The sequence below is a fragment of the Chlorocebus sabaeus genome, chromosome 27 (genome assembly GCF_047675955.1).
Source record: "Chlorocebus sabaeus isolate Y175 chromosome 27, mChlSab1.0.hap1, whole genome shotgun sequence".
Taxonomy (NCBI): domain Eukaryota; kingdom Metazoa; phylum Chordata; class Mammalia; order Primates; family Cercopithecidae; genus Chlorocebus; species Chlorocebus sabaeus.
In genome coordinates, this window is record NC_132930.1 from 40,363,074 (window position 1) to 40,389,181 (window position 26,108).

At 44.1% G+C, this 26,108-nt stretch overlaps 1 protein-coding gene across 5 annotated transcripts; it reads left to right on the forward strand.

Moving 5' to 3' along the window:
* Window positions 1–3,727: 3,727 nt before the first annotated feature.
* Window positions 3,728–25,362, forward strand: ZNF518B (zinc finger protein 518B). 5 transcript variants are annotated; one of them, XM_008017894.3, is made up of 3 exons: window positions 3,728–4,011; window positions 10,059–10,446; window positions 18,670–25,362. In XM_008017894.3, exon 3 carries the CDS (start codon window positions 18,881–18,883, stop codon window positions 22,100–22,102), a length of 3,222 nt encoding a protein of 1,073 aa, XP_008016085.3. In that variant the 5' UTR covers window positions 3,728–4,011; window positions 10,059–10,446; window positions 18,670–18,880; the 3' UTR covers window positions 22,103–25,362. The 5 variants fall into 5 exon arrangements, with proteins under 5 accessions (XP_008016085.3, XP_008016087.3, XP_008016084.3 ...); XM_008017893.3 differs by lacking the exon at window positions 3,728–4,011 and adding an exon at window positions 7,137–7,727; XM_038008704.2 differs by lacking the exon at window positions 3,728–4,011 and adding an exon at window positions 7,137–7,727 and having other exon boundaries at window positions 10,059–10,242.
* The last annotated feature ends 746 nt before the right edge of the window (window positions 25,363–26,108 follow it).

Genomic DNA, 26,108 nt, shown 5'->3' on the forward strand with positions numbered 1-26,108 from the left:
TGAGAAAAGACACTTCTCTAAAGGCAACATACACTTAGCCAACAAGCGTGGAAAAAACCTCAACATCATTAATTATTACAGAAATGCAAATCAAAACCACAATGAGATACCATCTTACAGCAGTCAGAATGGCTATTACTAAAAAGTCAAAAAAGAACAGACGCTGGTGAGATTGTGGAGAAATATGAACACTTTTACACTGTTGGTGGGAGTGTAAATTAATTCAACCATTGTGGAAGACAATGTGGTGATTCCTCAAAGACCCAGAGGCAGAAATGTCATTTGACCCAGCAATCCCATTAATGGGGATATACCCAAAGGAATATAAATTATCCTATTATAAAGATACATGCATGCAAATGTTCATTGCAGCACTCTTCACAACAGCAAAGACATGGGATCAACCCAAATGCCCATCAATGATAGGCTGTGTAAAAAAAATGTGGTGCATGTACACCATGGAATACTATGCAGCCACAAAAAGAAATGAGATCATGTCCTTTGCGGGGACATAAATGGAGTTGGAAGCCATTATCCTCAGCAAACTAACACAGGAAGGAAAACAAAATACTGCATATTCTCACTTGTAAGTGGGAGCTGAATAATGAGAACACATGGACACATGGTGGGGACCAATAAACACTGGGGCCTGTCAGTGGGGGGAGGGAGAGCATCAAGAAGAATAGTTAATGGATGCTGGACTTAATATCTAGGTGATGGGATAATCTGTGCAGCAAACCACCATGGTACGTGTTTACCTATGTAACAAACCTGCACATCCTGCACATGTACCCCAGGACTTAAAATGAAAGTTGAAGAAAAGAAAAGAAAAAATCCTGGGAGCTATGCTGTTCTCCTCATGCTGTTCTGAATAAGGAGTAAACTCTCTGCTTTACTTCTGGGAAGTGAGGTCGCCAAGGCAAGCTCTCGAATTTTATTTTCCTTAATAAAGATGGTTTCTCCCCAAGAGAAATTCTAGTCGCAGTTGTTGATGTAACAACATTCTCAACATGCTTATTTGCTAAATAAATGAATCATCTACATATTTCTTTACAGGGTTCCTGGATAAACTGGAAAGATAAATTTTCAGGGCTGTCATCCCCTTACTAGTAAGATAAGACATACTTTTGGCCGGGTGTGGTGGCTCATGCCTGTAATCCCAGCACTTTGGGAGGCCGAGGTGGGCGGATCACAAGGTCAGGAGTTCGAGACCAGCCTGGCCAACATAGTGAAACCCCGTCTCTACTAAAAATACAGAACAATTAGCTGCGTGTGGTGGTGGTGGTGGGGTGCCTGTAATTCCAGCTACTCGGGAGACTGAGGCAGGAGAATCACTTGAACCTGGGAGGCGGAGGTTGCAATGAGCAGAGATCACATTACTGCACTCCAGTCTGGGCAACAGTGCAAAACTCCATCTCAAAAGAAAAAAAAAAAAAAAAAAAAAAAGGTATACTTGCCAAATAGTCATTGATTCAGTAATTATTGTGCCAGCCATTGAAATAGAATCTCAGTATACAAAAGGAGAGTGAAACAGACTATTTTTCTTCCAATGGACCTTAGCATCTAGTACTATCTAGTGCCATCCAGATTTTGTGAAGAGAGAACAAGAGAACCCCAAGAGACCTATCCCTAACACACTCCTTTGATATAAAGCAAGAATGCTTGGCTCTGTCCAAGAACAGGAAAAAAAAAAAAAAAATCCATGCTGAATATCCACATAAGGTCAGCCTTACCTGAGTTTTGTCGTTCATGATGTTTGTGGACATCACAGTATACTGGAAGACTTCTAGAATGAATAGTAACAATAGCTGTTACCATCTAGAAAATATGTCCAGTTCTCCAAGGCACATGGTAGGATGGCACTCCTCTGTTCTTTGCAGTTATGAGGGGGCATGTGGCTTGCTTTGGCTAGTTAAATGAGAGTGGAAGTCATTTGCATGTCTGGTTGAAAGTCTTAAGAATCAGTGCTCTGTTAAGCCAACCTCTTCTTCCCTCTGCCTTGACAACTGACCACACATCAGTTGGTATCTGCCTGGTAAGTCTGGTTTCTGGACTAAAGATACCAAGGAGTACTCAACCAATCCCTGATGGAGATCTAGTGTAAGTGAAAAGAAACCTTTGTCTTTCTAAGCTACTGAGATTTGGGAGATTTTTTTTATTACTGTAGTGTAACCCAGCCCATCCTAACTGATGCAATCATAAATGTCTCTCAACATGAGAGTCTTCTACAAAAAGTAACTCATCTCATCCTCATGGAAACCTCTTGAGGCAGATACTATCATTATTTCCATGATTTTCTCTGACAAGAAAATTTAGAGATGAAGGAGTGGATGAATAGGTAAGTGCTAATATCCAAACCCTGAGATTCCAAGTGGGGTTTCATGCTTTGGTGACTCAAACCACAGTTTTTGCTTGAGTTAATAAATGGGAACTCAACTATAATGGGTGCCTATAACTGTCAGGCCTCTGTCTTAGGCGCTGGGAATCTAAGGGTGAACAAGACAGGCAGTAGCTTACTTCCAAGTGGAGGAAAATGAAAAGACCCAAGAAAACATACAACAAATAGTTTCAGTTCATTATGAAGAACATAAAACAGGGATGTGACAGAATGAGGAGTACTGAAATGGTGAGAAAGGTCTCTGAGAAGGTGATTTGTGAGTTGAGAGGAGAAAGAGATATCCCAGGCAGGCATAATTCGTGCAAAGGTCTTTCCTGGGAGAAGCCTGGTGCATCAGCGGTGCAGAGCGGAGTCAGTTTTGCAAGACCATGAGGAAAGGGTATAAGACAGCAAGCGGCGGATCCTGTAGGACTGGAGGCTGCAAGGACTCTGGAGAAGGGGAATGACTTAATTCAGTTTGCTTGTGTAAGGACTACTCTGGATGTCGCAGTGTGGGTAGGAGGCCAGTGGATGCAGGGAAACGAGCCAGGAGACCCTCGCGGCCGCCTAGATCTACCTGAGGTGAAGGACTAACTCTTGCCCCCAGGCCTATCCTTTCCAAACATACTCGAGTCTGCGCAGTTCTGCGTACAAGTGACCACTCCCTGAGTTCGACTCCACCCAACCCGAATTCCTGTTGCTGACCCCGAGCTACGATGCTGCAGCTTTGTCAGGTTGCAGTTAGTTTCTAAATGCGCCCTCTCCGGTTCTGATCTATGTCCTCCGGAACCGATCTGGGGACCGGCCCCTGTCCCCCTCTCCGCTTTCCAGAGCTCTGGTCTAGGCAAGGGACGCTGACGGCTCCGCCTGGATGGGCCATGGGAGCCAAGCCTGTTCTGTGCCGGGCACCATGCTCCTGCTATGTCCCAAGGATTTAATGACGAACAAAGCCCACGCGCCACGGGTCCTGGTGGCGCTTTCAGCCCAGAGGCGGCGGGAACACAGTGGGAGGGGCGAGGAGCTGCAGTCATCAGGAACCCTCGGATTCCACGCCAGCCTGGGGAGGCAGCAAATTGGAATGTAAAAACAAAACATTACATTCCCGATTCTCGGAAGCACAGGGCGGGCAGGAGCCAGGGTGCCCAGGTGAGCGCCGGGCTGCACCGCCCGCCGGCGCCGGGGTAGAGCTCTACACGAGGAGCTGAGCCAGCCGGGCGAGCAGCGACGCTGCAGGCCGCGGGCGGTACTGCAGCGCAGCGCGGCCCAGCGCCTCTCGAGGCTCTATCGGGCGCGCATGCCCAGCGCGCCGCTCGTGGCCCCTCCAGCCTCACTGCGCGCTTCCGCGGCAGCCGCGGAGGCCGAGCTGAGTGTGCGCGGCGGGGAGAGCTGAGGGATGGGGCCTGTGCCGCAGGGCGGGAAAGGGTGGCTGGGACGTGGTCCCCGCCTTAGCCACGCCCTAGCGCCTGACACCCTCCACGAAAGGTTGCTCCAGTTACTCCTGTTTTGCAGTTGAGAAGACATCTCAGAGACTGGCAGTAACTTGGCCAAGGCCACACAGCTGGAAGGATGGCAAATGAGTTAGGGATTCGGACTCTACATCTTCAACCTCCTGCACCCCAGGACTGTGAGGCGAGGTAAGCTTGAGAACTGGGGCTGTCTTATCGGAGCTTGGGGGGCCTTTATCCCTCCTTTACAGATGTGCAAACCTCCTTTCTAGTAGCTCAAGGAAGTTACTAGAAACTTCTGAAATGTTTTAGAAGAAAGAAAAAGCGACTTTCTGGGATCTCTTGTCCATTCATAAAGCCTTGAAGTGTCTGAGATTGACGTGTCTGTGCTTCGACCTGGGTGTTAGAGACCTGGCTCGTTTCCAACGGACAGTGCTGTTTTTGTCAAGTCATATAATATTCGGGAGTGCTAGAGGCCAGAGAGAATATAAAACTGGGTAATGAAGCATGGTGGGAAGTTCAGAGCAAGAGAAAGGATGATCATGGAAAGCTCTCGGAGGCCTTCCTCTGAGCCCCAAGCTCCCCACTGGCAGAATTTGATGAAGGGCTCTCTAAGATCACGCTTTGTAGGCGCCTAGAGTGATCTAAATCCACACTGCTTTTCCTTTTCTTCCTCAAAAGCACCCACCTCAGGGCCTTTGTACATGCTCTCCTCTCCCCCGTTCTCTGTCTTCTTGTGGCAGCTTTCCTACTCCTGGCTTACAGCTCATCTCCCAAGTCCCGGTCATTTCATCTATAAGGCTTGTGGTCTGGAAATGAATGTTCCCTGAGGGCTGAGCCTTACCCTGTTCCTCATTCCTCTAGCCTCAGCACTAGCCTGTGCCTGCACTGAAAGAGCATTCAATACATAGTTTTTGTTTTGTTTTTGATACAGAGTCTTGCTCTGTTGCCCAGGCTGGAATGCAGTTGCTCGTTCTTGGCTTACTACAAGCTCCATCTCCTGGGTTCAAGCAATTCTCCTGCCACAGCCTCCTGAGTAGCTGGGATTATAGGCACCTGCCACCACGCTCAGTTAATTTTTGTATTTTTAGTAAAGGCGGGGTTTCACCTTGTTGGCCAGGCTGGTCTTGAACTCCTGATCTCAGGTGATCCACTCGCCTTGGCCTCCCAAAGTGCTGGGATTACAGGCATGAGCTACTGCGCCTGGCCAAATACATGTTTTGTTTAATGAATGAGTGAATGAATGAATGTTGGCTCCCAAATCTTATACTCAGTGACTGGTTCATCTCTTCCCTCTTCTCTCCTACATTAGGTAGTCATAACTAGAAGGGTGCATTGGTTTCTTAGGGTGGCTGTACCAAACAAACATGTATTGTCTCACGGTTCTGTCAGCTTAGAAGTCTGAAATCAAGATGTCCGCAGGGTCATGCTCCCTCTAAACCCTCCAGGGGAGGCCTTCCTGCCTCTTCCATCTTCCGACAACCATTGGCTTGTGGCTGTATACTCCAATCTCTGCCTCTGTCCATGGCTTCTTCTCCCTGTGTGTCTCCGTGTCTTCCCATGGCATTTTCTTCTCTGTGTCTCTTCTTATAAGGACACCATTCACATTGGATAAGAGCCCACCCTAATGACCTTGTCTTACATCTGTAAAGACCCTGTTTCCAAACAAGGTCACATCTATAAGTTGGGGGTGGGGGATATTAGCGCTTCAACGTATTTTTCTGGGAAACAATTCAACTCGTGACAGAAGTGATCCACGGAATTTAGGCAAACTAAGCTGGGGGTGGGGAAGAAGACAATGAAGGGCAGACATAAGTGTAGGGAATGTGTGATGATTCACATTTGCAAGCATCAGAAGACTTTTGGGGACATCAACCTTAAAGGTTTCTGCTGAAGTAGTTTCTGTCTTTCCTTGACCCTTTTTCAGGCTGTAAACATCCCATTTCCAGACTCTCCACAAAGCATTTCATCTCCCTGAATCTGGGCTACTGAAGAGTAAGTTAACACTCACTTCTATCTGCCAGGGACTGTGTTAAGTCCTGACCTGCTTTCTCTTGTTTAATGTTGACAACCCCCTTGGGAGGAAGGACCTATTGTACACTGAATTTTACATGAGAAACTGAGGTTCGGACAGGCTCATAACTTCTGTGTGCCCGAACTGGGATTCATAACCAGTTCTAACTTGAGAGAAACTCCCAGGAGACCCGTAGGTACCTTGCATCAATTCTGTGTGACTTAGGAGGGCAGAACTATGATGCATGAGTAGAAGTTATAAGGAGAGGCAACAATTTGGGCTACAGTTTAGGAACATTTTCTCTAATGTTTAGACCTCAGATTCTCCAGTACTTAGAATTAATAGTTTTTCCTGATGTGGCTCTTTTTGCCACTAGAGATTTTCAGGCAGTGGCTGCTAGTTTGGATTCCCAATGCCCTTCCCAACTTGACCCTACTCTTGAGGGAGACTTTGAACTCTCTGGCATATTGCCTCTGATAGGAGCTATCTGCACATAAATGTGTTTTTCTGAGAAGAGGTCCCTTAGCTTCTCTGAGCCCTAGGAGATAGAAAACCAGGAGCCTAGCAGCTCCCTGATCAGGACCGGGGTTAGGAGCACTGCAGCCTAAGGCAGGGAGAAGGATTTGCTCTCTAGGCTGCTATTTCTTCTGCTCGGCTCCTGATATTTCAGTGGCGAAGGTTTTGGCCAGCTGCTGGACTTGTGGCTGAGCCTGTCTTCCTCAACTCCGCTTCTCCGTGGGGTACTACTGCCCAGCCCCACATCCTCCTCCGTGCAGCATACTGGCTGCTGTCCGTGCACGCCGACCTCTGGCCGCCAACAGGAAAGTGATGAAAACCAGCCTTGCCGCCCCGCTTCCAGAGCTTTGAAATAAAGTTTAGCTGTTCATCCCGAAGAAACTGTACTTCCCAGTGACGCTGCTCCCGTGCCTCAACCAGCCCCTGCTGGAGAGCAGTTTCACTTTGTGGAGAGTCACTGATTATGCGGGACCTGGCAATATGGTCCTCTTTCCTCTTAGCGGCTCTATTCTAAATATGTCTTCCTTCCAGATCCTAGATGCAGGTGTATCTACAGGGCATTTGGTTCGCCCAAAATAGCACTTAAGTCCACGAGGCAGGAAAGAAACTCTGGCATTAAATGAGCTCACACTGTCTCCAGACTCCCAGTCATTGTCCCCTCTGACCTTCACAACGCCCAACTGCTAGAGGAGGCTTTGCGCCTCACTTACGACCTTCTTCATCTTCAGAAATGAAGACACTGAGAGAGGTCAGGGGACTTTCTCTCCATGGTCCAGTAGCTAAGATGTAAAGGAGTCGGGAGAGTCAGGATTTGTACCCAGGACTTCAAGGCCATCTCTTTCCCTGAAGCTCTCCAAGAAGGATGAGTTTGGAGGCTGAGGACCTGAGCTCCTTTTCTCTCGCTTTCACTCACCCGCTGCAGGACTGCAGGCTCCCTGGGGGCAGGCGCCAACGCCGCCCCCGGCGGGACCCGGTACCAGGCAGGCGCCCCGGGATGGCATACTGGGCCAGGACCGAAGCCGAATCCTTCTTTTGCAGAGGAGGCTCTGAGCCTGCGGCATGGCTAAGTGTGGACCTCGCTCGATACCCTGCGAACGTGTTGGGTCAAGCTCTAAGCCCAGAAGTGGGGCTGGGCTGGGTCTGAGGCTTCCCGCTCTGGACAGCTTTGAAGCCCGGCAGGGGCGGGCGCAGCCTTAGAGACCTCAGGCGCCGGCCTCGCTGGAGCAGCGCCGCCGCTTCACACTGCGCACGCGCGGGGCTCGTGCGGGCTCCGCCCCCCGGGTAGGGACCTACAGCGGGCGCGGCGCCGGAGGTCTGCGGCCGGCGGTGTAGACGCCCCTTTGCCGGGACCTGGCACCCGAATCCGGCCTGCTGGGTAAGTAGCTGAGCGGGAGGGCAAGGGCCCCTGGATCCGCGTGTACGTGACCGAAGCGCCGGCTGCGGCCGGGTCGTGGGGTCGTGGGGCCTCGCGGGGCGGGGGCCTGACGGGGCCGGGCCGGGGCGGGTCGCGCGGCCACGGCCCCGCGTGCCCACGCTGCGAGCTGGCGTCGTGGTGAGCCGCACCGGGAAGGCCAAACGCGGGCTCTGGCTGGTGGGCGTGGGGCACCGGCTGGGGTGGGGGCCCGGGCCGCGGCTTGGCGCGTGTTGAGCAGGGACGCGGGCCCGGCCTGGGGTCGGGGTCCGGCCCGGCGCCCCCAGCTCGCCTTTGTGCGCCTCGACCCCGCGGACTCGCCCGACGCGCTAGGGCGACCGGGGCGGGGTGGCGGCGTCCCGCGGGGCAGTTCATGTGGTGCCGCTGGCCCAGCCTGCGCTCCCCGCCCCCAGCGTTATGAAGGATGCCTCCTCCGAGGGCTCCTACCGTCCGCGCCAAGCAGGAAGTGTCGTCAGGAGGCCATTTTTAAAGCCTCCTGCGGGCCTCCGAGCTGAGCATTGACGGTTTTGGTTTCTTCGGTTGGAAGAATCCCGGCCTTCCCTCGCGGCGAGCGGGCCCTTCTGGGAGACGACGATGAGCCCGCTGCACCTGGCCTCGTCCTCTGAGCGCCCAGGCTTAGGCGCGCTCGCCTCGGATGCTGCTTGCCATCGGGGGAGCGTGCCGACAATAAACTCCAAAACCAGCCTGGCATTGTCTTTCCTTGAGAGGGTCTCAGGGGTGGGCTCGTCCATCGAGATTCTGCGCATCTTTTGCGGGGGGTGAGGACTTAGGAGGTTGAGTGAGAAGATATAGTGAAGGTTTGAATTGTTCCAAATGCTGATGTCATTGTGGGACCTCCCCATCCCGGCGTGCCCGTCTTATCTTGGTGTCTTTGGGGTTTGGGGTTCTATAAAGCCAAGAAATTTCAGGGTTCAAAAGAATGAAAGTTTCTCAACCAGAAAGGAAAAGCCAAAAGAGCGAACGGGAGAAAACACTTAAGTCTTTGTAAGTTGGCTAATGTATCCCGTTAAAATACCTCTGACTTTAAAAATTAGAATAATGAACGATTTGTCAACGTAACATTAAAAAAAATGAACTACTGAACATTATGTCTTATTTAAAAGTAGAAATCTACGTAGCTAAAATCTAATGTGTTAGAATCCTTAAACCATCCTAAGTTTAGACTTGAAATCACCAAGAGTTAAGGCAAACCTGGGTCTCCAGAAGCTTGCAGTACTCTTCTACAGTAGAGCAGACTGAAGATGGTAATGCATCTCTTTCTCTCTCTCGAGTCACATAGAGCAGAGTTCAGCCCAGCGTGTGATGTCAGTACACATCCAAGGGTTCAGGAAATACTGTTTTAGAAACCAATGTTATATACTGTTGTCTCTTTGAGTAGGATACAAATAGTTCTTTTTAAAAATTGTGTTAATACTGATATCTTTAACCTAGGATGCAATTCTTAAAAATTACTTTCATCTTGGATCACATTTAGCCTTGAAAAATAACACTTTTGTATGTAGACAGTTTTGTTATGCTGATAACATTCATTGCAAATGCAATTTGAAAAGAGCAGACAAAGGATGGCATTACTTTGTTTATTGGAACTCCTTTCTGATGTATTATGCCCAATCTGAAGATTTAAATGCAAAATAGCAATTTAAAAAAAATCCACTGAGATCTCTAGAGATTTATTTGCCTTTAAGTAAGGGGATCGGGGCCAGTTTTTGTGCAAAAGGAAGAACAAAGAACATTTTATTTTTGTCTCTGTGAAGGCTGCTCTTTCATTCGTTCACTCATTCTTTCAACCAATACGAACCTTACTGAGTGCCTGCCTTGGCCAAACCCTTTGCTATTGATCATGATAAACAAGATCCTTACCAGGGAGGGTTTTCCCAGTTTTGATTGTTCTCAAACCGCCTGTTGTCTACTCCTTTTTCTTTGTTATGCAAACCCAGCTAACTGCAGTTTCCAGGATTCATCCTTGGAGTGAAAGCAGCTACAGATCAGCCAGTCTAAACATTGTCATCATGGGGTGAGGGTGGGGAGGCATCAAAATCAACTAGGGAGAATTTTCAACCATATGCCTGAGCCCCACCCCAGGAAATGGTAACCTCATTTGCTAGGTTGCATGTGAGTCCTGGGAATCCTTTTTAAGTTCCGTGGGTGACTTTGCCATACACCTATGCTTGAGAACCACTTCTGGGGCTCATTCCCCTTATCTTCAGCACTGTCTGAGAAACCAAGGCTGTGCCTGTCCAGGACTTAAACCCAAGTGTTTGGCTTCTGTTGCAGGCCTCTTTGTGCAGCGCCTTGCTGACGCCCAGGGTTCTGATGTAGAAGCCTACACCAGGGCCTGAGGTTGTGAAACTCATGGCACTCCACGCCTGAGAAGAGAAGGCCTGAAAGAGAAGGAAGAGCCCGTGGGACTTGCCACATTTTTTACTTGTATCTGCAACTCCAAGGCTCCAGGCAGGAAGTAAGAACAGTGCTGAAGTGGCAGCAGATGCTGTCTATGGCTTCATTTCACAGCTTCACACAGCAGGGTAGCAGAAAACAAAGAATGTAAGACTGGACACGCTGCTGTTCACCAACTCTGATCGTCAAAAAGCCATATAACTTCAGCAGACGTGTTATCAGGGAAGAAGCAGATAATTGAAGGCTGGCTTTGAGAAGTTTCGAGGTAACATAGGAACCTGCTTATGCAGGCAGTCTTTCCATCTGACTTGGGCCAAGGGCCAAGGTGCTCCGGGATTGACAAGCAGCCAGCCACTGGGAGAGTACTCTAATCAGATCATTGATAGAACATTCACTACTCTACTTATCATACCCATTTACTTCTCTCCATCTTCTGTTATACTCCTTAAAAACGGCAGCCCACAGCAGGTGTGGGGATAAAACAGTCCTGGGCAGTGCTCATTGTACTCACACTATGCCAGGCACTGTGCCAGGAACATCCAAATTTCTAAGAATCTGCAAAGTAGATACCTCATTATACACTTTACAGAGAGCATCATTGGTGTTTCCAAGGTCACAGGGCTATGCAAGGGTGGAACCCTCAGTCTGCTTGTCCCATTACAGCCCCGGGGTGGTGGCCTCACCCCACCTCCAGGCACCCACAAGAATATAAAATCTTGTACAAGGATGTCGATATTACTCTTGCCATTCCCAAGTGCACATGCACCTGTAATGCCAGGTGGTTTGCAGCCTTGGCTGCATAGCTGCATGTGAGAATTACGTGGGAAGCTTTTAAAAATCCCAATATCCCCACCTCTTCCCCAATTACAGTGGAGTCTTGGGGGTGGTGGGGAACATCATTATTTTTGAAGCTTCCAAGTAATTCTGGTGTGCAGTGGGGTGATCAGTTGTCCCAGGGACCTCCTCTAAAAAATAAGTTTAATATCCCGGGCACATGACAGGCCAATTGCCCTAATGCAGCCAGGGTTAAGAACTACTGGTTTAATGGAAGATATTTTTTCTGTGCTTGATTATACTGTTTTATTAAACTCTGAATCCATTTTTTTCTGCACATTTTTAAGGCAAAAAGGAAATCCCTTTTTGATTTCTTTTTTGAAATAAACACGTCTCATTTTTAGCACCTTTAGAGACCTAGAGTCATTTGGTGTGCTTCATGACATAAAATTTTGTAGTATTCCTTGTAATACTACCTTATTTTTACCATATGTATTTTTAATGCTTACAAGAGCACATTTGCTCTTTCACATTTTTTTTTTCACATACAAAGTTGAAATTTTAAACATTACGCACTCTAATACTGGCTGTATTTTTTAGAAAGTTTTTTTTCTTAAAATGTTAAGAAAAAGCCTATAGTATCATTTCCTTTGTTTTCTGATATAGACTCAGTTGATGTGCACAGCAGTGTCAAGTCAATCTCTAGAATATTCCCTGTAGACGGGGTGGGGAGAAGACCCTCACTTCCTGCCGACTAATGAACTCATGTTGATATAGACTTTTGCCTCATCAGATTCATTTGTTAAGCTAAGCAGTATCTGCTTCTCTGGACATTATTGAATTCTTCTACCTGTGAGGGCATCTTAAAAAAATATACTGACTGATTTCTTAACGAAACATCTACTCTTTGCCAAGCATAAAGTTACCTCCCACTTGCATACACCCTTTTCTCATTTATCCTCACATCAACTGTATAAATGAGAAATATTCTCAGTTTATGAGTGAGAACATTCAGGCTCAGATAGGTTAACAAGTTTGAAATCATGTGCTAGTAAACTAGACACCTAGGTTTTGAACCTTGTTCTTGATGTCCCAAGGTCGTTATTCTCTACTGTGTTACACTCAGCTGCTTTCACCTGGAAAGCAGAGGAATCGGGCTGTCTCCTGCAGCCTTCTTGGTCCATTCTGCTGCCCAAGCAGTACACTTGGTTTCAGATGGAAATCTAGGATCCCAAGGATGGTACATTTGTCAGCAGCATTTGGAAGTATTTTTCATCATCAAGATGGCAATCAATTTGCAATTCAGTCATCTCATTGCAAGGTAGTTTGACAAGAAGGTTATGACACTTAATGAATTTTTTCCCCCTTTTAAATCTGTTCACTCAGCACTTTGCTTCTGATTCATATTAGTGGTCTGAAAAAGCTCTTTCTGAGGCAACAGTTTCTTCCTCAATATCATCCTACTGGGGAAATGTTGGCAGTTGATGTCTAATTTTGAAATTTTTTTCCTGATTGATTTTAAGTGTTTACTGGGCACTTTGGGGTAGAATTGTTTTAAAATTTTGGTTACTGGGAAAGCTAGACAAGCCTTTGCTATGGTGAAAGAGACAGAAGGAATATAGATACAATTTGTAAGTGGTTATGCCATTGGGCTTAATGCTTTGCATACATTATCTAGTTTGCATCTCCTGGTCACCCTTTAAGTTTGCTGATGGTAAAGCATTATTCCTTGCTTGTCAATGCACAGAGAAAAATTATTTGCCGAAGGACCCTGCAAATAAGGGACAGGATCAGAGATGGAACCGTAAACCTTTCCACCCATTCCATTGTGATCTTCATAGGTACAGCAGCTATACCCTGCCCCAGCAATGAGTATGGTAGAGGCTACATTCAAAGGAGGACTCTGGGGTCAGAATTCCTGAAAAGAGCTGCTTAAGTCTGCTTCTCCATCCAAAAACGATGCAGTCACAGTCAGCTAACACTGAGCTTGCTGGGCATGTCATGAACAGAAATGTATGTGGTGGTCCATGTAGCATGTATGCGATATAACTGGCCACCTTTTCACATTAACATTTATCACAGAAACACATTCATTTGCTACAGGGATATTTCACACTTTGGCTGAACTTTGAGAGAAGTGGGTGAGGAAAAGGTAGTTTAGTAACTAGTTTATATATAAACCTATATTGTAGTGAGTACTCTTGTAGTTGGAGCATCTTTTCTGTGGTGATTATAAATGGCTGTTAGCCCCTTTGCACTGAAGCTAGGTGGGTGGTTTTGCCACAGAGGTAAATTATCTTTTGGGCTGTATAACCAGACAAATAAGATTAAAATATAAAGTGAGATTCAGGGCATGTTCTGAGTAGAGCAGTTAATTAGGCAGCTAAGAAAATTGTATTTTAGCCCCTCTGACTATGTGATTGGTATTTTTTTTAATTAAAAATGGAAAATAAAATTTTTAACAGCTTATGATATGTCAGTAAATTTAATCCTCCCAGTAGCTCTGTGGGGTAGGTATGTACTGTTTCTGTCTCATTTTACAGGTGAGGAATCAAAACAGTTTGCATACCCAGGTCATATATCTAGAAAGTGATAGAGCTGGGATTTTAAACCTTATAATCTGATTCCTGAATCTCTAGCTTTAAACATTGCGTTACAACTTATTTCTCTTCTAATTCTGTTGAGCATTAGATGTTTCCAATATTTAGAAGTCAAATACTTCATTTTTTTTTTTTTTTTTGAGACGGAGTCTCGCTCTGTCGCCCCGGCTGGAGTGCAGTGGCCGGATCTCAGCTCACTGCAAGCTCCACCTCCCGGGTTTTCGCCATTCTCCTGCCTCAGCCTCCCGAGTAGCTGGGACTACAGGCACCCACCACCTCGCCCGGCTATTTTTTTTGTATTTTTTAGTAGAGACGGGGTGTCACTGTGTTAGCCAGGATGGTCTCGATCTCCTGACCTTGTGATCCGCCTGTCTCAGCCTCCCAAAATGCTGGGATTACAGGCTTGAGCCACCGCGCCCGGCCAATACTTCATTTTTAATAGGAACTTACACAGTCTTTTATGATTTTTTATAGCCCACAATGTCACTGATCTGGATTCTTCCAAACTCGATACTTTGTTTTTATGTCTCCGTAAGAAGTTTTTAAGAAAACAGGGCAAGTGAGCTCAAAATCAAAAGAAAACCCACCAACAGTGAATGCATTCAGGGCTATTTCCAGGTCTTTCCTTTGAAGAAAGACAAGACTCAGTCCAGAGAGCACATCTGTGACACACTGTGCCACTCGCCTTTGGTGCGTGGCAGTCATCTTTGGCTCATGCTGTACATCATTCTACATTAGAAAACTCACTGTATGTTGCTAAATAATTTTTTGAAAACAGGCAGATTAATAAATGGACATCTTATTTATTGTGCCATAAAATTAATGATACTATTTTCTGTGTTTTTGAGTGCTTTCCTAAGCCATCTGAAAGTCTTAAGACGTCAAATGCAGAGACTTTTGTAACAGATGTTGAGAGTTTTCAGGGTAGGCAAACACTGACCCTGCTGTTTATAATAGTGATTTATTGAGTACCCTTTCAGTTCCAGCATACCCATATACAGCTTTGTCTCCAGGGTCTTTTGTACTCGTTGGTCATCCACCCCCAGGGCCATAACTTGCCAAGATGACTCAGCTTCACAGGTGTGTGTACTTGGATGTGAACCATGGAGTACGTTGTGTGGAAGGGATGGGCTGAGAGCCTTTTATATAGATAGGCTTGCTGTCCCTCAGGAGTGTCCCTGTATAAATACCAACATCGGAGCCATCTTCATTCTTCATGCGGCTGTGTCCATTTATCTTTGTCTTGGAGTATTACATCTTAGACGCATTTTCCCCTGTCACTAGACACACAGGTTACAAAGGTGAAAGAGAACTCCCATCTACTTGTTATGAAGAAATCTCACATCTTTTTCACTTGCACAGAGGGATGTGGCAATGTAGTAACATTGCATTATTTTGAGCATAGTTTAGAAGCCAAGAAGATACTTTCAAACAGGTGACACATTCCAGTTACGGCCCAGATGTCCTGCCTTCCCCATCGCACTGCATTTGCTAATAATCGTGGCTGCATGCTTCATATTTGCACTTGCTCCTATGGATTCTTAATTCAAAATAACTGCTGAGAAAGTTTTGCAGAGGCCTCTCCAAGAGGACTCTGCTTTCCTCATGCATTCTGGTTGGGTTGGTGTATTCTCTGGGGACTTTCCTTGGCTGGGATACTCTCCATTCCTTGCTGATGGACATGATCTTACTGCCCAGTCTGTCTCAGATTTTCAAGTATTCAGTTTTAGAATCAGTGATACCTCCCCACCCCCAACTTTTGAAGGGACTTAGAGAGAAAAATGGCAAAGTGCCTTCTGTGATTTTTGAAGACTCCTGGGGGCTGAGCAAGAGGCTGAAACACTGAAAATGAGCCAGTGGAATCCTGGTTTAGATAATTGTTCAAATAGAGGAATCTTGTCACATGACTTAGTTGAGAATTTCTTAGGGCTAATATAGAGGGTGTTATGTTGAAATAGTTGGTAAGCAAATTGTGGCAGGCAAGTTTCTTTCTCACACTCACACTAGTATTATGAGACTGGTAGGTCAAAGCATAAAAATAGATACCAACTTGTATGCAAATCTTGAACAGAATTGAGAAATGAGGGTGAGAGATGTGCAGATTGGTAACTGGTTGGTCAAGAGGAATTAAGTTTATTTTTGTTGCTCCAGAGTCAAGGCAGAACAAGGAAATTTATAGGAAAGCTGATTTCTCTTTCATTTAAGGGTAAATTGTTGATAATGAGAACTATGTGAAAATAAAATTGGCTGCCTGTAGAGGGAAATGGTTTTTTGTTTATGGCAATATTAAACTATCAGCTGCATGGTCAATTGCAGAAGATGTTTTAAGGATTTAAATATTCTCAGAAGCTTCAACCAGTAATTTGGAATGCTGGCTTTTCATCAGGATTACCTAGGGTGCCTTTACAAGCCACAAAAATCTCTTTTCCTTCCTTCTCTCCTGAGACTTAGATTCACTCACTTTTAGATGAAGCCTGGGAAATTGTCCATTTTTGCTCTGATTCTGAGGCTTTTCCAGGTTGAGAACTGCTGGATCAGATCCCCCTTATCACCAGTCTTAAGCCTCTTCATTCCTTAGGCTTTGGTTTTCTTGGGTTCTGGCTGCTGCTGCAGCTTTTCTGTTTTACCTGGATACCAATGCTGACATGACTATGTTGATGATAGTAGCATTCTTTAGATGATAAAGTATGTGATTTTGAGGATCAGCAGTGTCAGACTGGGCATAGAAGTCATGGGCCTGTTTTTAATAGATGAATAAGAGATGCAGGTGAGTTCCTGCTTGAGGTCGCTTGATGAGCAGCAGAAATCCTGGGAGTTACTTCGTCTTCCATCACTAAAGCCTCTGCAAATTTGGAAATTAAAGTGTGTGCCAGCTTCTCATAATGACTCCTGAAAGTTGTGTTGTCTCTACCAGAAATGCAGTGTAATGTGAAAGGCCTTATCTTTGGCCATGTATTGTTTGCCAGCTTGAGGCATTCATGTGTCCTGTCCAAAATCATGATCCCCTTACACAGGTATATGTGTTTCAACATTGAGGGGATAGATGTTTCTCCAACCCCCCACTGAAACCCTGCAGGTCTCCATCTGCTTGATGTCTTAAGCGTTGTATGCATACTTAGGATAGGGCAAGTCTGATTGAGGGCCTGATTTCATGCTGGAAACTGTTTTTGAAGAAGGTGACTGTCTTTGGCAAAAGTAGAGTAGGAAAAGACAACACTGCCAAAGAAAATATAGCTTATCATCAGATATGGTATGTTATTTTGGTGCTTTCCAAAGGGCAGGTTTTACGCTAGATCTGAGTGCATTACTGTTGTATCTCTTGAGCCCTATGGAGGGGCTTTTTCACTCCCCGACATCGGTCTTTCAGACTACCTTTATATGGCTCTTGACCTGTTAGCACTGTGCCAGAAGGAAGCTACCTGTGTTGCTACCCATCATTGTCATTGAACAAACACTGACTGAGTCCCTCTTGCCTCTTGACACTGGGAGAAGGACTCGAAACACTCTAGCGTTCTTATACCCTAGCATTCTAATCATCATAGTGGCTGTGGGAGGGATTGGATAATTGTTCCTAAGTCTAGTTGCCAGATGAAAAACTGAGGTTCAGAAGATCTAAGTGATTATCTTAAGTCATGAAAGAAAGGCTTTTAGCAGATTCCAAACTAGAATGGATTTTGTTACGCTCCTAGTTCAGCATATTCTGGGAAAATAAGTGTCTTTAAAAAGATTGTATAAAGGAGTCACTCTGGCCAGTGCCTGTAATCCCAGCACTTTGGGAGGCTGAGGCAGGTGGATCACCTGAGGTCAGGGGTTCAAGACCAGCCTGGCCAGCATGGAGAAACCCGGTCTATACTAAAAATACAAAATTAGCTGGGCGTAGTGGCGCAAGCCTATAATCCCAGCTACTCAGGAGGCTGAGGCAGGAGAATCGCTTGAACCTTGCAGGTGGAGGTTGCGGTGAGCCAAGATTGCACCATTGCACTCCAGCCTGGGCAACAAGAGCAAAACACTATCTCCAAAAAAAAAAAAAAAGGGTCACTCTGTGTATATTGGAGTGCTTACGTGCTCTAGAAAACGTTTGTCACCTCTTGTGTCCCAGGCCAGGCCATCCGTGATCTCCTTTGTGCCCCAGCCTCTCCCTTGCCATGTCCGTACAATACTGGGTTATTGTCTTTCCTGGAACATGTCTTCTGTTCCCCATTCCCCTTGCTGTTCCTCACGAGCAGCAGGACCACTTCTCACAGATCTTTGCCTTTTCTCTGCTGGAAACACCCCTTTTCCAGCAGCCACTGCTTACTGTGGTTGCCCCCAGGTCTCTGCTCAGACATGAACTTAGCATGAGGCCTTTTCTGACTGTCCTCACCTCCACACCCAGCCCTGCAACCTCATCACCGTGACCTTCCTTGTCCTGTTGGCCTTGCTTTATGGTATTTCTTTTCCCAAGTATCTTACCACAATTGGCAAATATGTAATCTGTTTCCCCCTCTGCAGTGTACGCATCACCAGGATAGGGACTGATTTGCTTTCATTCACTGCCTTACAGCACTTTTGAATAATGCCCAGCACATAGTAGATTCCCAATAAGATGTTGCAGCAGGCTTGCTAACATTGTCAGTATTATGAACTTCTTACCACTCATGAAAGCAAATTAAGTGTGTGAGTGAGAGAGTTGGTATTCAAGCTGGTAATCTATAATGTAGAAACAAATGTGAACCACTTGATAACTTGTTCAAAAACTGAACTGACAGTGTCCTGTATGACATTTTTGTGAAGCTAATATGAAATTATACCTATGAAAGATGTGCTGACACTTGAAAATGACTTTCACTGATCAAAGGCTGTCCTGAATGGCTGCTGTGATGTGCTTGTTCCTGGTATACCTGTGTTCATTCATGATTTGGCTAAAATGGTAATTTATAGGGGGCCGAGTTTGAAAATGGTTTCAATTTAGGCTTACTTACCAACTGTGTTGTGTTCTTGTTGTAACATGTGTCTAAAATCATATGTTGAGATTTACCATAAAATGTCCAAGGTCATTAAAATATAGATAAGTTTGTTAATGGCTTAGCCAAACTCTTATATTAATCATGCTTTATAATTTTGTTTTCCTTTAGTGTTACCTGGAATGTCAGAGAGCTGAAAGCAGTCATATTTTGGGATCATGCACCTACTGTGACAGTATATAAAAAAAGATAATTAAGTATGCACCCAAGAAGTAGCTGCTCCCCTACCCATCACAAACTGTATAGAAGGATATCTCCTAAGGATTTTATCATGTGAAAACTTTCTGAATTTTAGTTGGCTGTTTTTAGAAATGCAGATAAGATGAAGGATATTGGACAGCAGCTATACACTACACACTTGAAGGGTGGACATAATTCCTTGACCATGTCACCCAAACAGCCTGATGCTAATGGAGCACCTCGCCCAGATAGACAAGAAGCACAAACCCTTTTGTATCAAGGCTCAGAGGCAGAGGCTGCCATGATGACCATTGCTACGTGTGCAAAGTGCAAAAGTGTTCACAAGATCTCTCTTCAAGATTTGCAGAAGGGTACAGGGAAGGATGGTATATATGTCTGCTTCCAGTGCAGCCTCGGTGCAGCTCCTCCCAATTTTCATTTTGTGAGCAATAATCCCAGTGCTACTCATGTTGGAAATAAAACTGAAAACTTCTCAAGTCCTGTCAGTAACAAATTTAAGGTAAGGAACTTTAAGCCAGGCAAATACTATTGTGATAAATGTCGATTTTCCACAAAGGACCCATTGCAGTACAAAAAGCACACCCTTCAACACGAGGAGATTAAATTCATTTGTTCTCACTGCAGCTACATTTCGTATACGAAAGGAGAGTTTCAGAGGCATTTGGTGAAACACACAGGCATATTTCCTTATCAGTGTGAGTATTGTGACTATGGTGCTATTAGAAATGATTATATTGTCAAACACACAAAGAGAGTACATGAAAGGGCAGGTGCGAAACGGCCAGTCAAAGCTGTTGCCAAGCTGGAGCCAAAAAGAACCGGAACTTCAAAACAAAACCCAGAGCTTCTAAAAGCTTCCAGTCCACGGACTGCATTTCAAAATAAGTGGTCAGATCAACTGTCAGGTTTCTCTCTCCATGCAAATAAAGACAAAATGCACAATATCATGTTGTTACCTGAACCAAAGGAATACCAAAAAGATGTAGTTTGTATTCCAAATAAAATGACCCTGTCTGAACCAAATGAAGTCAACCTATTTGAGAACAAAAATGTTGAAGTAGAAGTGTTATCCCCTGCTAAAGAACCTGTTCAGCCAGGTATGCCATTGACAGTTGTTGCACCAGCAGAACTAGTTGTTCCTGCAAACTGTTTAGCCCAGTTGATAGACGTGAAGGTTGTCAATGGTACACAGCAGCTTGTTCTGAAACTGTTTCCGCTGGAAGAAAATAATTGCCTTGAAGCTGGGAAGGGTAATGGAGGTGATTCTGAACGTATGGTGAATGAGAAGAGTTCAAATGAACAAGAAAAAATACTTTCTGCAGAAAAAACAAAGTCACTGACAGTTGACAGGAATGTTGGAAAACTCGTAGGCATTGATAGTTTTCAACCTTCAGTTCAGAAACAGCTTAAAAATGTGAAATGGGTAAGGTCTTACGATTTTATTATGCCAAGTTCTAGTGTGCACAACAATGGAAAATCCTTCATTAATTCGGAAACAATTGAGGATTTTCAGAAAAAAAATAATTTGTATCCACATAGAACTGCTTTTCCTTCCGTTGCCTTAAAAGGTCATTCTCTAGCATCTGTATTTAAAAACAGTGTTTTACGTAGTCTTGGAGCTGCATCAAACCCTTTTCCATATAAAGCTGCTGTTTGTTTTGCTGAAAATGGAAGAAATTTACACAGTAACTCACAGCAGTTACTCCCTTTTGCTGCATCACCTGCAACCTTTTCCTTCTCTGGACAAAAGGGCTTATTGCCTATAAGTGAAAATGACTTGGAATCTACAAGTAAAATCAGTATTCCTGTAAAAATGGCTTCCTCTAATAGAAAGCAGGAAGATAACCAGACAGAGGAACACAAGGCCGTTTCAACTGTAGGCCAGATTTCCTCTCAACATAAGAGTGAGTATTTACATATAAACATAACTGGAGAAGATAGCTCTCAACAGCCTGGGGATAAGCCTTTGGAATTAAAGAATTCTGAAAGGACTAACAACACTAATGATGGCCCAGTCATCTCATCAGTATTTTCTCTGAGCTCTGGATCTGAAAATGTCCCCGAGGGCATTAGGTGGAATAGCTCAACGTCTAAAATAAAATCAATTGAACTGTTGCGCAGAAAAATAGCTCAGTTAATTGAGTCCTGTGGCAAGCCTTCATCTTTGGCTTCAAATAGTGCACATCGTCGCTCTGTAGGACAGGCATCAAAGGGAACTTCAAAAGCTACCTCTGAAGGTATTCAAGAAATCAACGTGTCAGTCACTGGCCCTGGCCATCCCACAGGTACTCCTCAGAAACCTCCAGATGATGGTGGTGTTACTGGTAATGGACAGCTTACTCATCAACAAATATATCCACACTTTGCAGATGGCAGTAATAGGAAAACCAAAAGCAGAGTGGCCAGGAAGGCTCATGTTGCCTCACCAGTGTTAATCCCCAAAGGGGCTGTGTTGAGGGTTCTTAATTCCTCTGAGGATGCCCACATCATAGAGGCTACATGTGAAGCACCTGTCAGCATACCTTGCAGTGAAACACAGTTAATAAAACCAGTTCCATTTTGCCCTGTGAAACAGGCAGACTCAGAGCCTTTAAGAAGTGAAAGGGGGCCAATAGATATGTCCCAAAATACTGAGACACCTCTGCGCCCTAAACTGAGAAAAGAGAGTGCAGTCTGTAGCACCATCCATAAAAAAACTGGCCTCTTGCATGGACAGCAAGGAAGCAGTGAATTAAGTAAGCAAGGGAGACTGCTTTCCAGAAGTCTTTCTATAAGTAGAAATAAAACCAAACAAGTACACTTATCCAAGAAGAAGAACAAAATTCAGGCTGAACCCAGCCACTGTCTCAAGGATCCTTCCATTTTTCAGGTTGCAAGGCAACTTCGACTGATAGCAGCTAAGCCAGATCAGTTGATTAAGTGTCCCCGTCGGAACCAGCCAGTCATTGTGTTAAACCACCCTGATGTGGACTCACCAGAAGTGACCAATGTGATGAAGGTAATAAATAAATACAAAGGCAATGTCCTCAAAGTTGTTTTATCAGAGAGGACTAGGTGTCAGCTAGGCATCAGACGGCATCATGTACGCCTGACCTACCAGAATGCAGAAGAAGCCAGTCAAATTAAAAGGCAAATGATGTTGAAAATGAAACTCAAAAAAGTTCATAAAAACAACTACCAGGTAGTGGATTCCTTGCCTGATGATTCTGCACAGTGTGTATTTAAGTGCTGGTTTTGTGGGCGGCTGTATGAAGACCAGGAAGAGTGGATGAGTCATGGCCAACGGCATTTGATAGAAGCAACTAGAGATTGGGATGTTCTTTCCTCCAAGGGCAATAAGTAAACAGTTACTCTTTAAAGCAAGTTATCTTTTAGTTTATTCTGGTTTGGAGTCCCTCCACCAAGATTCAGTAGAAGAAATACAGACTGTAGAAATGAGAGGACTGCTAATTGTTCAGAACTGTAGGAATATTGGGAGCCAGGAGTCTGAACCTGAAATATGTGATTGGACCCCAGAATGTATTTGAAGGCTCTGAAATTGTACACACAAATTGGTACATACACATTTTTCTGGAGAGCCTGTGAAACTGAGCAGATTTTCAGTGGGATCTGAGACTTTTCTTTGTTTAGCACCCCATTTTCTAAGTACATACACAGATGTTTAATAATCCATTCAGAGCGGCAGATTGAGAATGTTTTACACATGCTCTTCATATAAATGCTACAGAAAAACCTTTGTTTTGGTGTGCACATCCATTTTGTTTTTGCTTTAACTTGTGCTCTGAGTATTTGGTGCACAATGGAAATTGTATTTTCTACTTTACTGGCTTCAATTTGGTTATAGAGAAATGGCCATTCTTTTACTCCCTCCCTGGTTTTGTAATACTCCCGAGTGTTCTGTATAGCACAAAGAGTTTTGCTTTTATTGGCCGTTTTAAAAAATATTTTCAACTGCGTGCCTGGATTTACTCCTTTCACTGCAAGTGTTAGAAGAAAGATAACATTTTCAAATGTTTAGCTTTTGCTTTCTTTAAAATACATTGCTTTATGACATATGGGAAGGGAACGTACCTTTTTGCAAAGACAAAAAAAGATTACAAAAGGAAAATACCTAAAACACTTTTCTCTTTGCCCTTACCGTTCCCAGAAACATAAGTGACCAATTTAAAATGCTAGGGAACAGGCTTATAACATAGCTAAAACTTGCAAACAGAGTTCAAGGTAGGCTTATAAAGTTGTGAAAGGGGTTTCATATGCCTTTTAGTTTTCATTTGGGATTCATCCAGAGACCGTGGGTGGATGCTGTCTGTTCTCACTTCTTGATCCCTTTGATTCATGGACACTCTCCTCCCTTTGTCATTTCTTCTGAACAGGACCTCCTGTGGACTAGCACAACTTTCTTGCCCACTGTTTCTTCCCTTCTGTGCCTTTGAGACCCCTTAAGGTTTTCCCTCATGAAATTACTAGAAAATGGCAGGAATTAACAAAATGGAGACCTCCCACTGTTTTTGCTAAAGTTACAGGAACGATCTCTATTTTTCATTGATAGTAACGCTCTGTTTCTAATTTGTCTTAACCACATTCCTGCTTACCCTGCTGCTCAGCTGTCTCAGGGAAGCAACTCCGGGAACACTGCTTCCACTCCCTTCTCTACCAACAGATGTCAGGACTGTCACTTGTCTACACAACACATTTGTGTTCTTTAGAAAAGGCCCGCCCCCTGCACAAGCACAGCCTCTTGGGCAGATAGATGGCTTGGTAAAAGCTTAAGACACGATTCTAGTCTTCACTTTCCTGTGCAGCTGGGCACTGACCTTCAGGTAGAGCACAGATGGCACAACCGTGAGGCAGCCCCAACTTGCATTTCCCTCCCTCCAGGGGCTATTAACTGCCTTAGGCGATTTGTGGGGTGCAGTGAATGAAGGGTTGTCACACCTGAAAAAGACACCAATGATTTCTTATTGGGTAGTCGATTGGAGACTGATTTTTTTTTTTATTTTTATTTTTTTACATGGGAAAGTCTTAGATTCCAGTAGATGGAATTTCAATCCTTTGCAGTTTGTTCTCATTACAGGTAATCAACATTTCTTTTGTATAATTCAATACATGATCAAGTTAATTGGTTATTTTTTATTGAAATTTAAAACTTGCATTTTTATATATGTGTATATGTGTGTGTACACATAAAAATATTTTTTACCATATGAAAATTGCAGTAGCTAGTTTTCTGATTTCCTATTTTATAACAATACATGGGCTGGAAAAATGTAGAACGTTTTTATATTCTAGAAATTTATTTTGGAAGTACATTTTTATAAGGGTCTAATCTCACTTTCAGAAAATGAAAGCACAGGAATGATGGGGTCTGGTTTATATGAACAAGTGAGTGGAAACCCCTGTGGATCATTTTATTATTGCATTTAGTCCCTGTGCATTTTTATTTGGTGCTTTTTAGGAAGTAGATCTTTGGTACCATTTCACTACATAAAGGAGAGCATTCAAAGTTTTATCCATGTTATATATTGTACTCCTGTGGCATGAAAAGTAGCTCCCGAGATACGGAGAGGAGAGGAGTGAGGAAGAAAAGGCTGATTTTTTTGGTGTTTTTTTTTTCCTACTTTTTTTCTCTCCTATTCCTCACCACACCGTGCTTTTTCCTGAAAAGCTGGACTGAGAATTGGCCTTGAGTCAGGTCAGAGTGTTAACTGTCAACATGAAGTATTTGCACTTTGCAGCATCAACTGTTTTTCAGGCATTAGCTAAAAACACAACTTGCATACTTTGACAGAGCTTAATTGCGTGAGTAGAATATGTAGCAAAGCTTTTTAGGATTTTCAGAACTAGAATACCTTTTAAGGAATTAAAAGGGTTTCTGGAAGTCAAAAATGGGAAAGCAAAAAGTAGCTGTCCTCCCTAAATAAAGAGCTTTAGAAAATAGCTTAACCTGTAGGTACATGTTATGAAATAAACATTTCTAACAAAACAAGGGAGTAAGGGCAGACCTGTGTTGAGTATTTGCCTGTGTTCTTAATTTTGAAGGACCTCCAATCACTACATTTTGTTAATACTACCAATAAAATCATTTTAAACTTATTTTTAAAGTAGGTTTTCTTACTTTGGGGGACCCAGAAGTGAGAGATTGTTATATTTAGGATATAGACAAATAGAGTAAAAGTTAAAAAAAAAAAAAAAAAAAAAAACCTTACTCAAAGTATACTCTAATAGACTATATTATATTCAGTTTTTTATCCCCAGTCCGGAACATCTTGTAAGCCATCATTAAGGGCCACCTGCTGTCTGTTGAACTACACTGAACACCATATATTGTCTCTCAAGCTCCATCCCAATTTCTTTAGGACATGTTATATAATCCATCCCAGAAATTGAAGATGTGATGCTGCTCGGCCTTTGGAATAATTTTTAAATCTGTAAATGTCTATATGAGCAGAAACAAAACATTGTGTAACATGTTAGAAGCATTATTGTAATTCCTGTGTTAACAGTTTGTGTGTCTGCTGCTCTGGTTTTGAAACATGTTTGTATATAGATATTGGAGTTGGCATACATTTTGTTAAATAAAGCAACATTTTCTTTGCCCTTTGATTTCAAACGTTATGCAGGTGACTGTTTATTACATAGCCTATTTGTATTATACATTTCTGAGTCAAAGGCAAGACATTCTACATAACAGGTGTTTTGAATTCTACCAGGGTAGGTTTTGAATTAGAGGCAATGATGGGATGGTTAACCTTGCAGACCCTAATATGAGGCCAGGTCATGTTTTTGTTTTGTTTTCCTTGCAAATTCACAAGAGGTGCTGGTTTGGACAGTAGTGGCAATTTTCCTGTTGTGGACAGTGGCCTCAGCAGAGAATGTATGTGGGCCTTTAGCCTGCCTTCCATGTCTTGGGTAGAAGAGTTCCCAATCAGTGATGAGCCCCTAGACCACATGAGTGTACTTGCACTATTGATGTCATCTCTCTAAATGATCTCTTGCACCCAAGTCCACATATATTTGCGTTGCAAGAGTATGAGGATATTTAAAGAGGCTCTTAATTTCCTCATCTCACTCCCAGGGCCCAAGGAGTCATAAGGGAAAGGAAGAGAATTGGACTTGTGACAAATATTGGCAGATTGAGAAAAAGGGAGGTGAGTTGCTTAAGTTCAGCAATTTGATCAGTTCGGGATCATTAACTGTCACCTTTGACAGTAGTTATTTAGGGAAGAGTGAAGGTCAAATAAGGCAGCAGGAAACTGAAGGGGCTCTGTATTATGCATAGAGTACCAGGGGTAGCTGTAGTGTGGTAAGTCAAATAGGAAACATGAGGGGAAATTGACTTCAAGCGTGTA

Bases quoted from the DNA above. Each gene is read 5' to 3' on its own strand.
- ZNF518B (XM_008017894.3), top strand. From the start codon at position 18,881: ATGAAGGATATTGGACAGCAGCTATACACTACACACTTGAAGGGTGGA.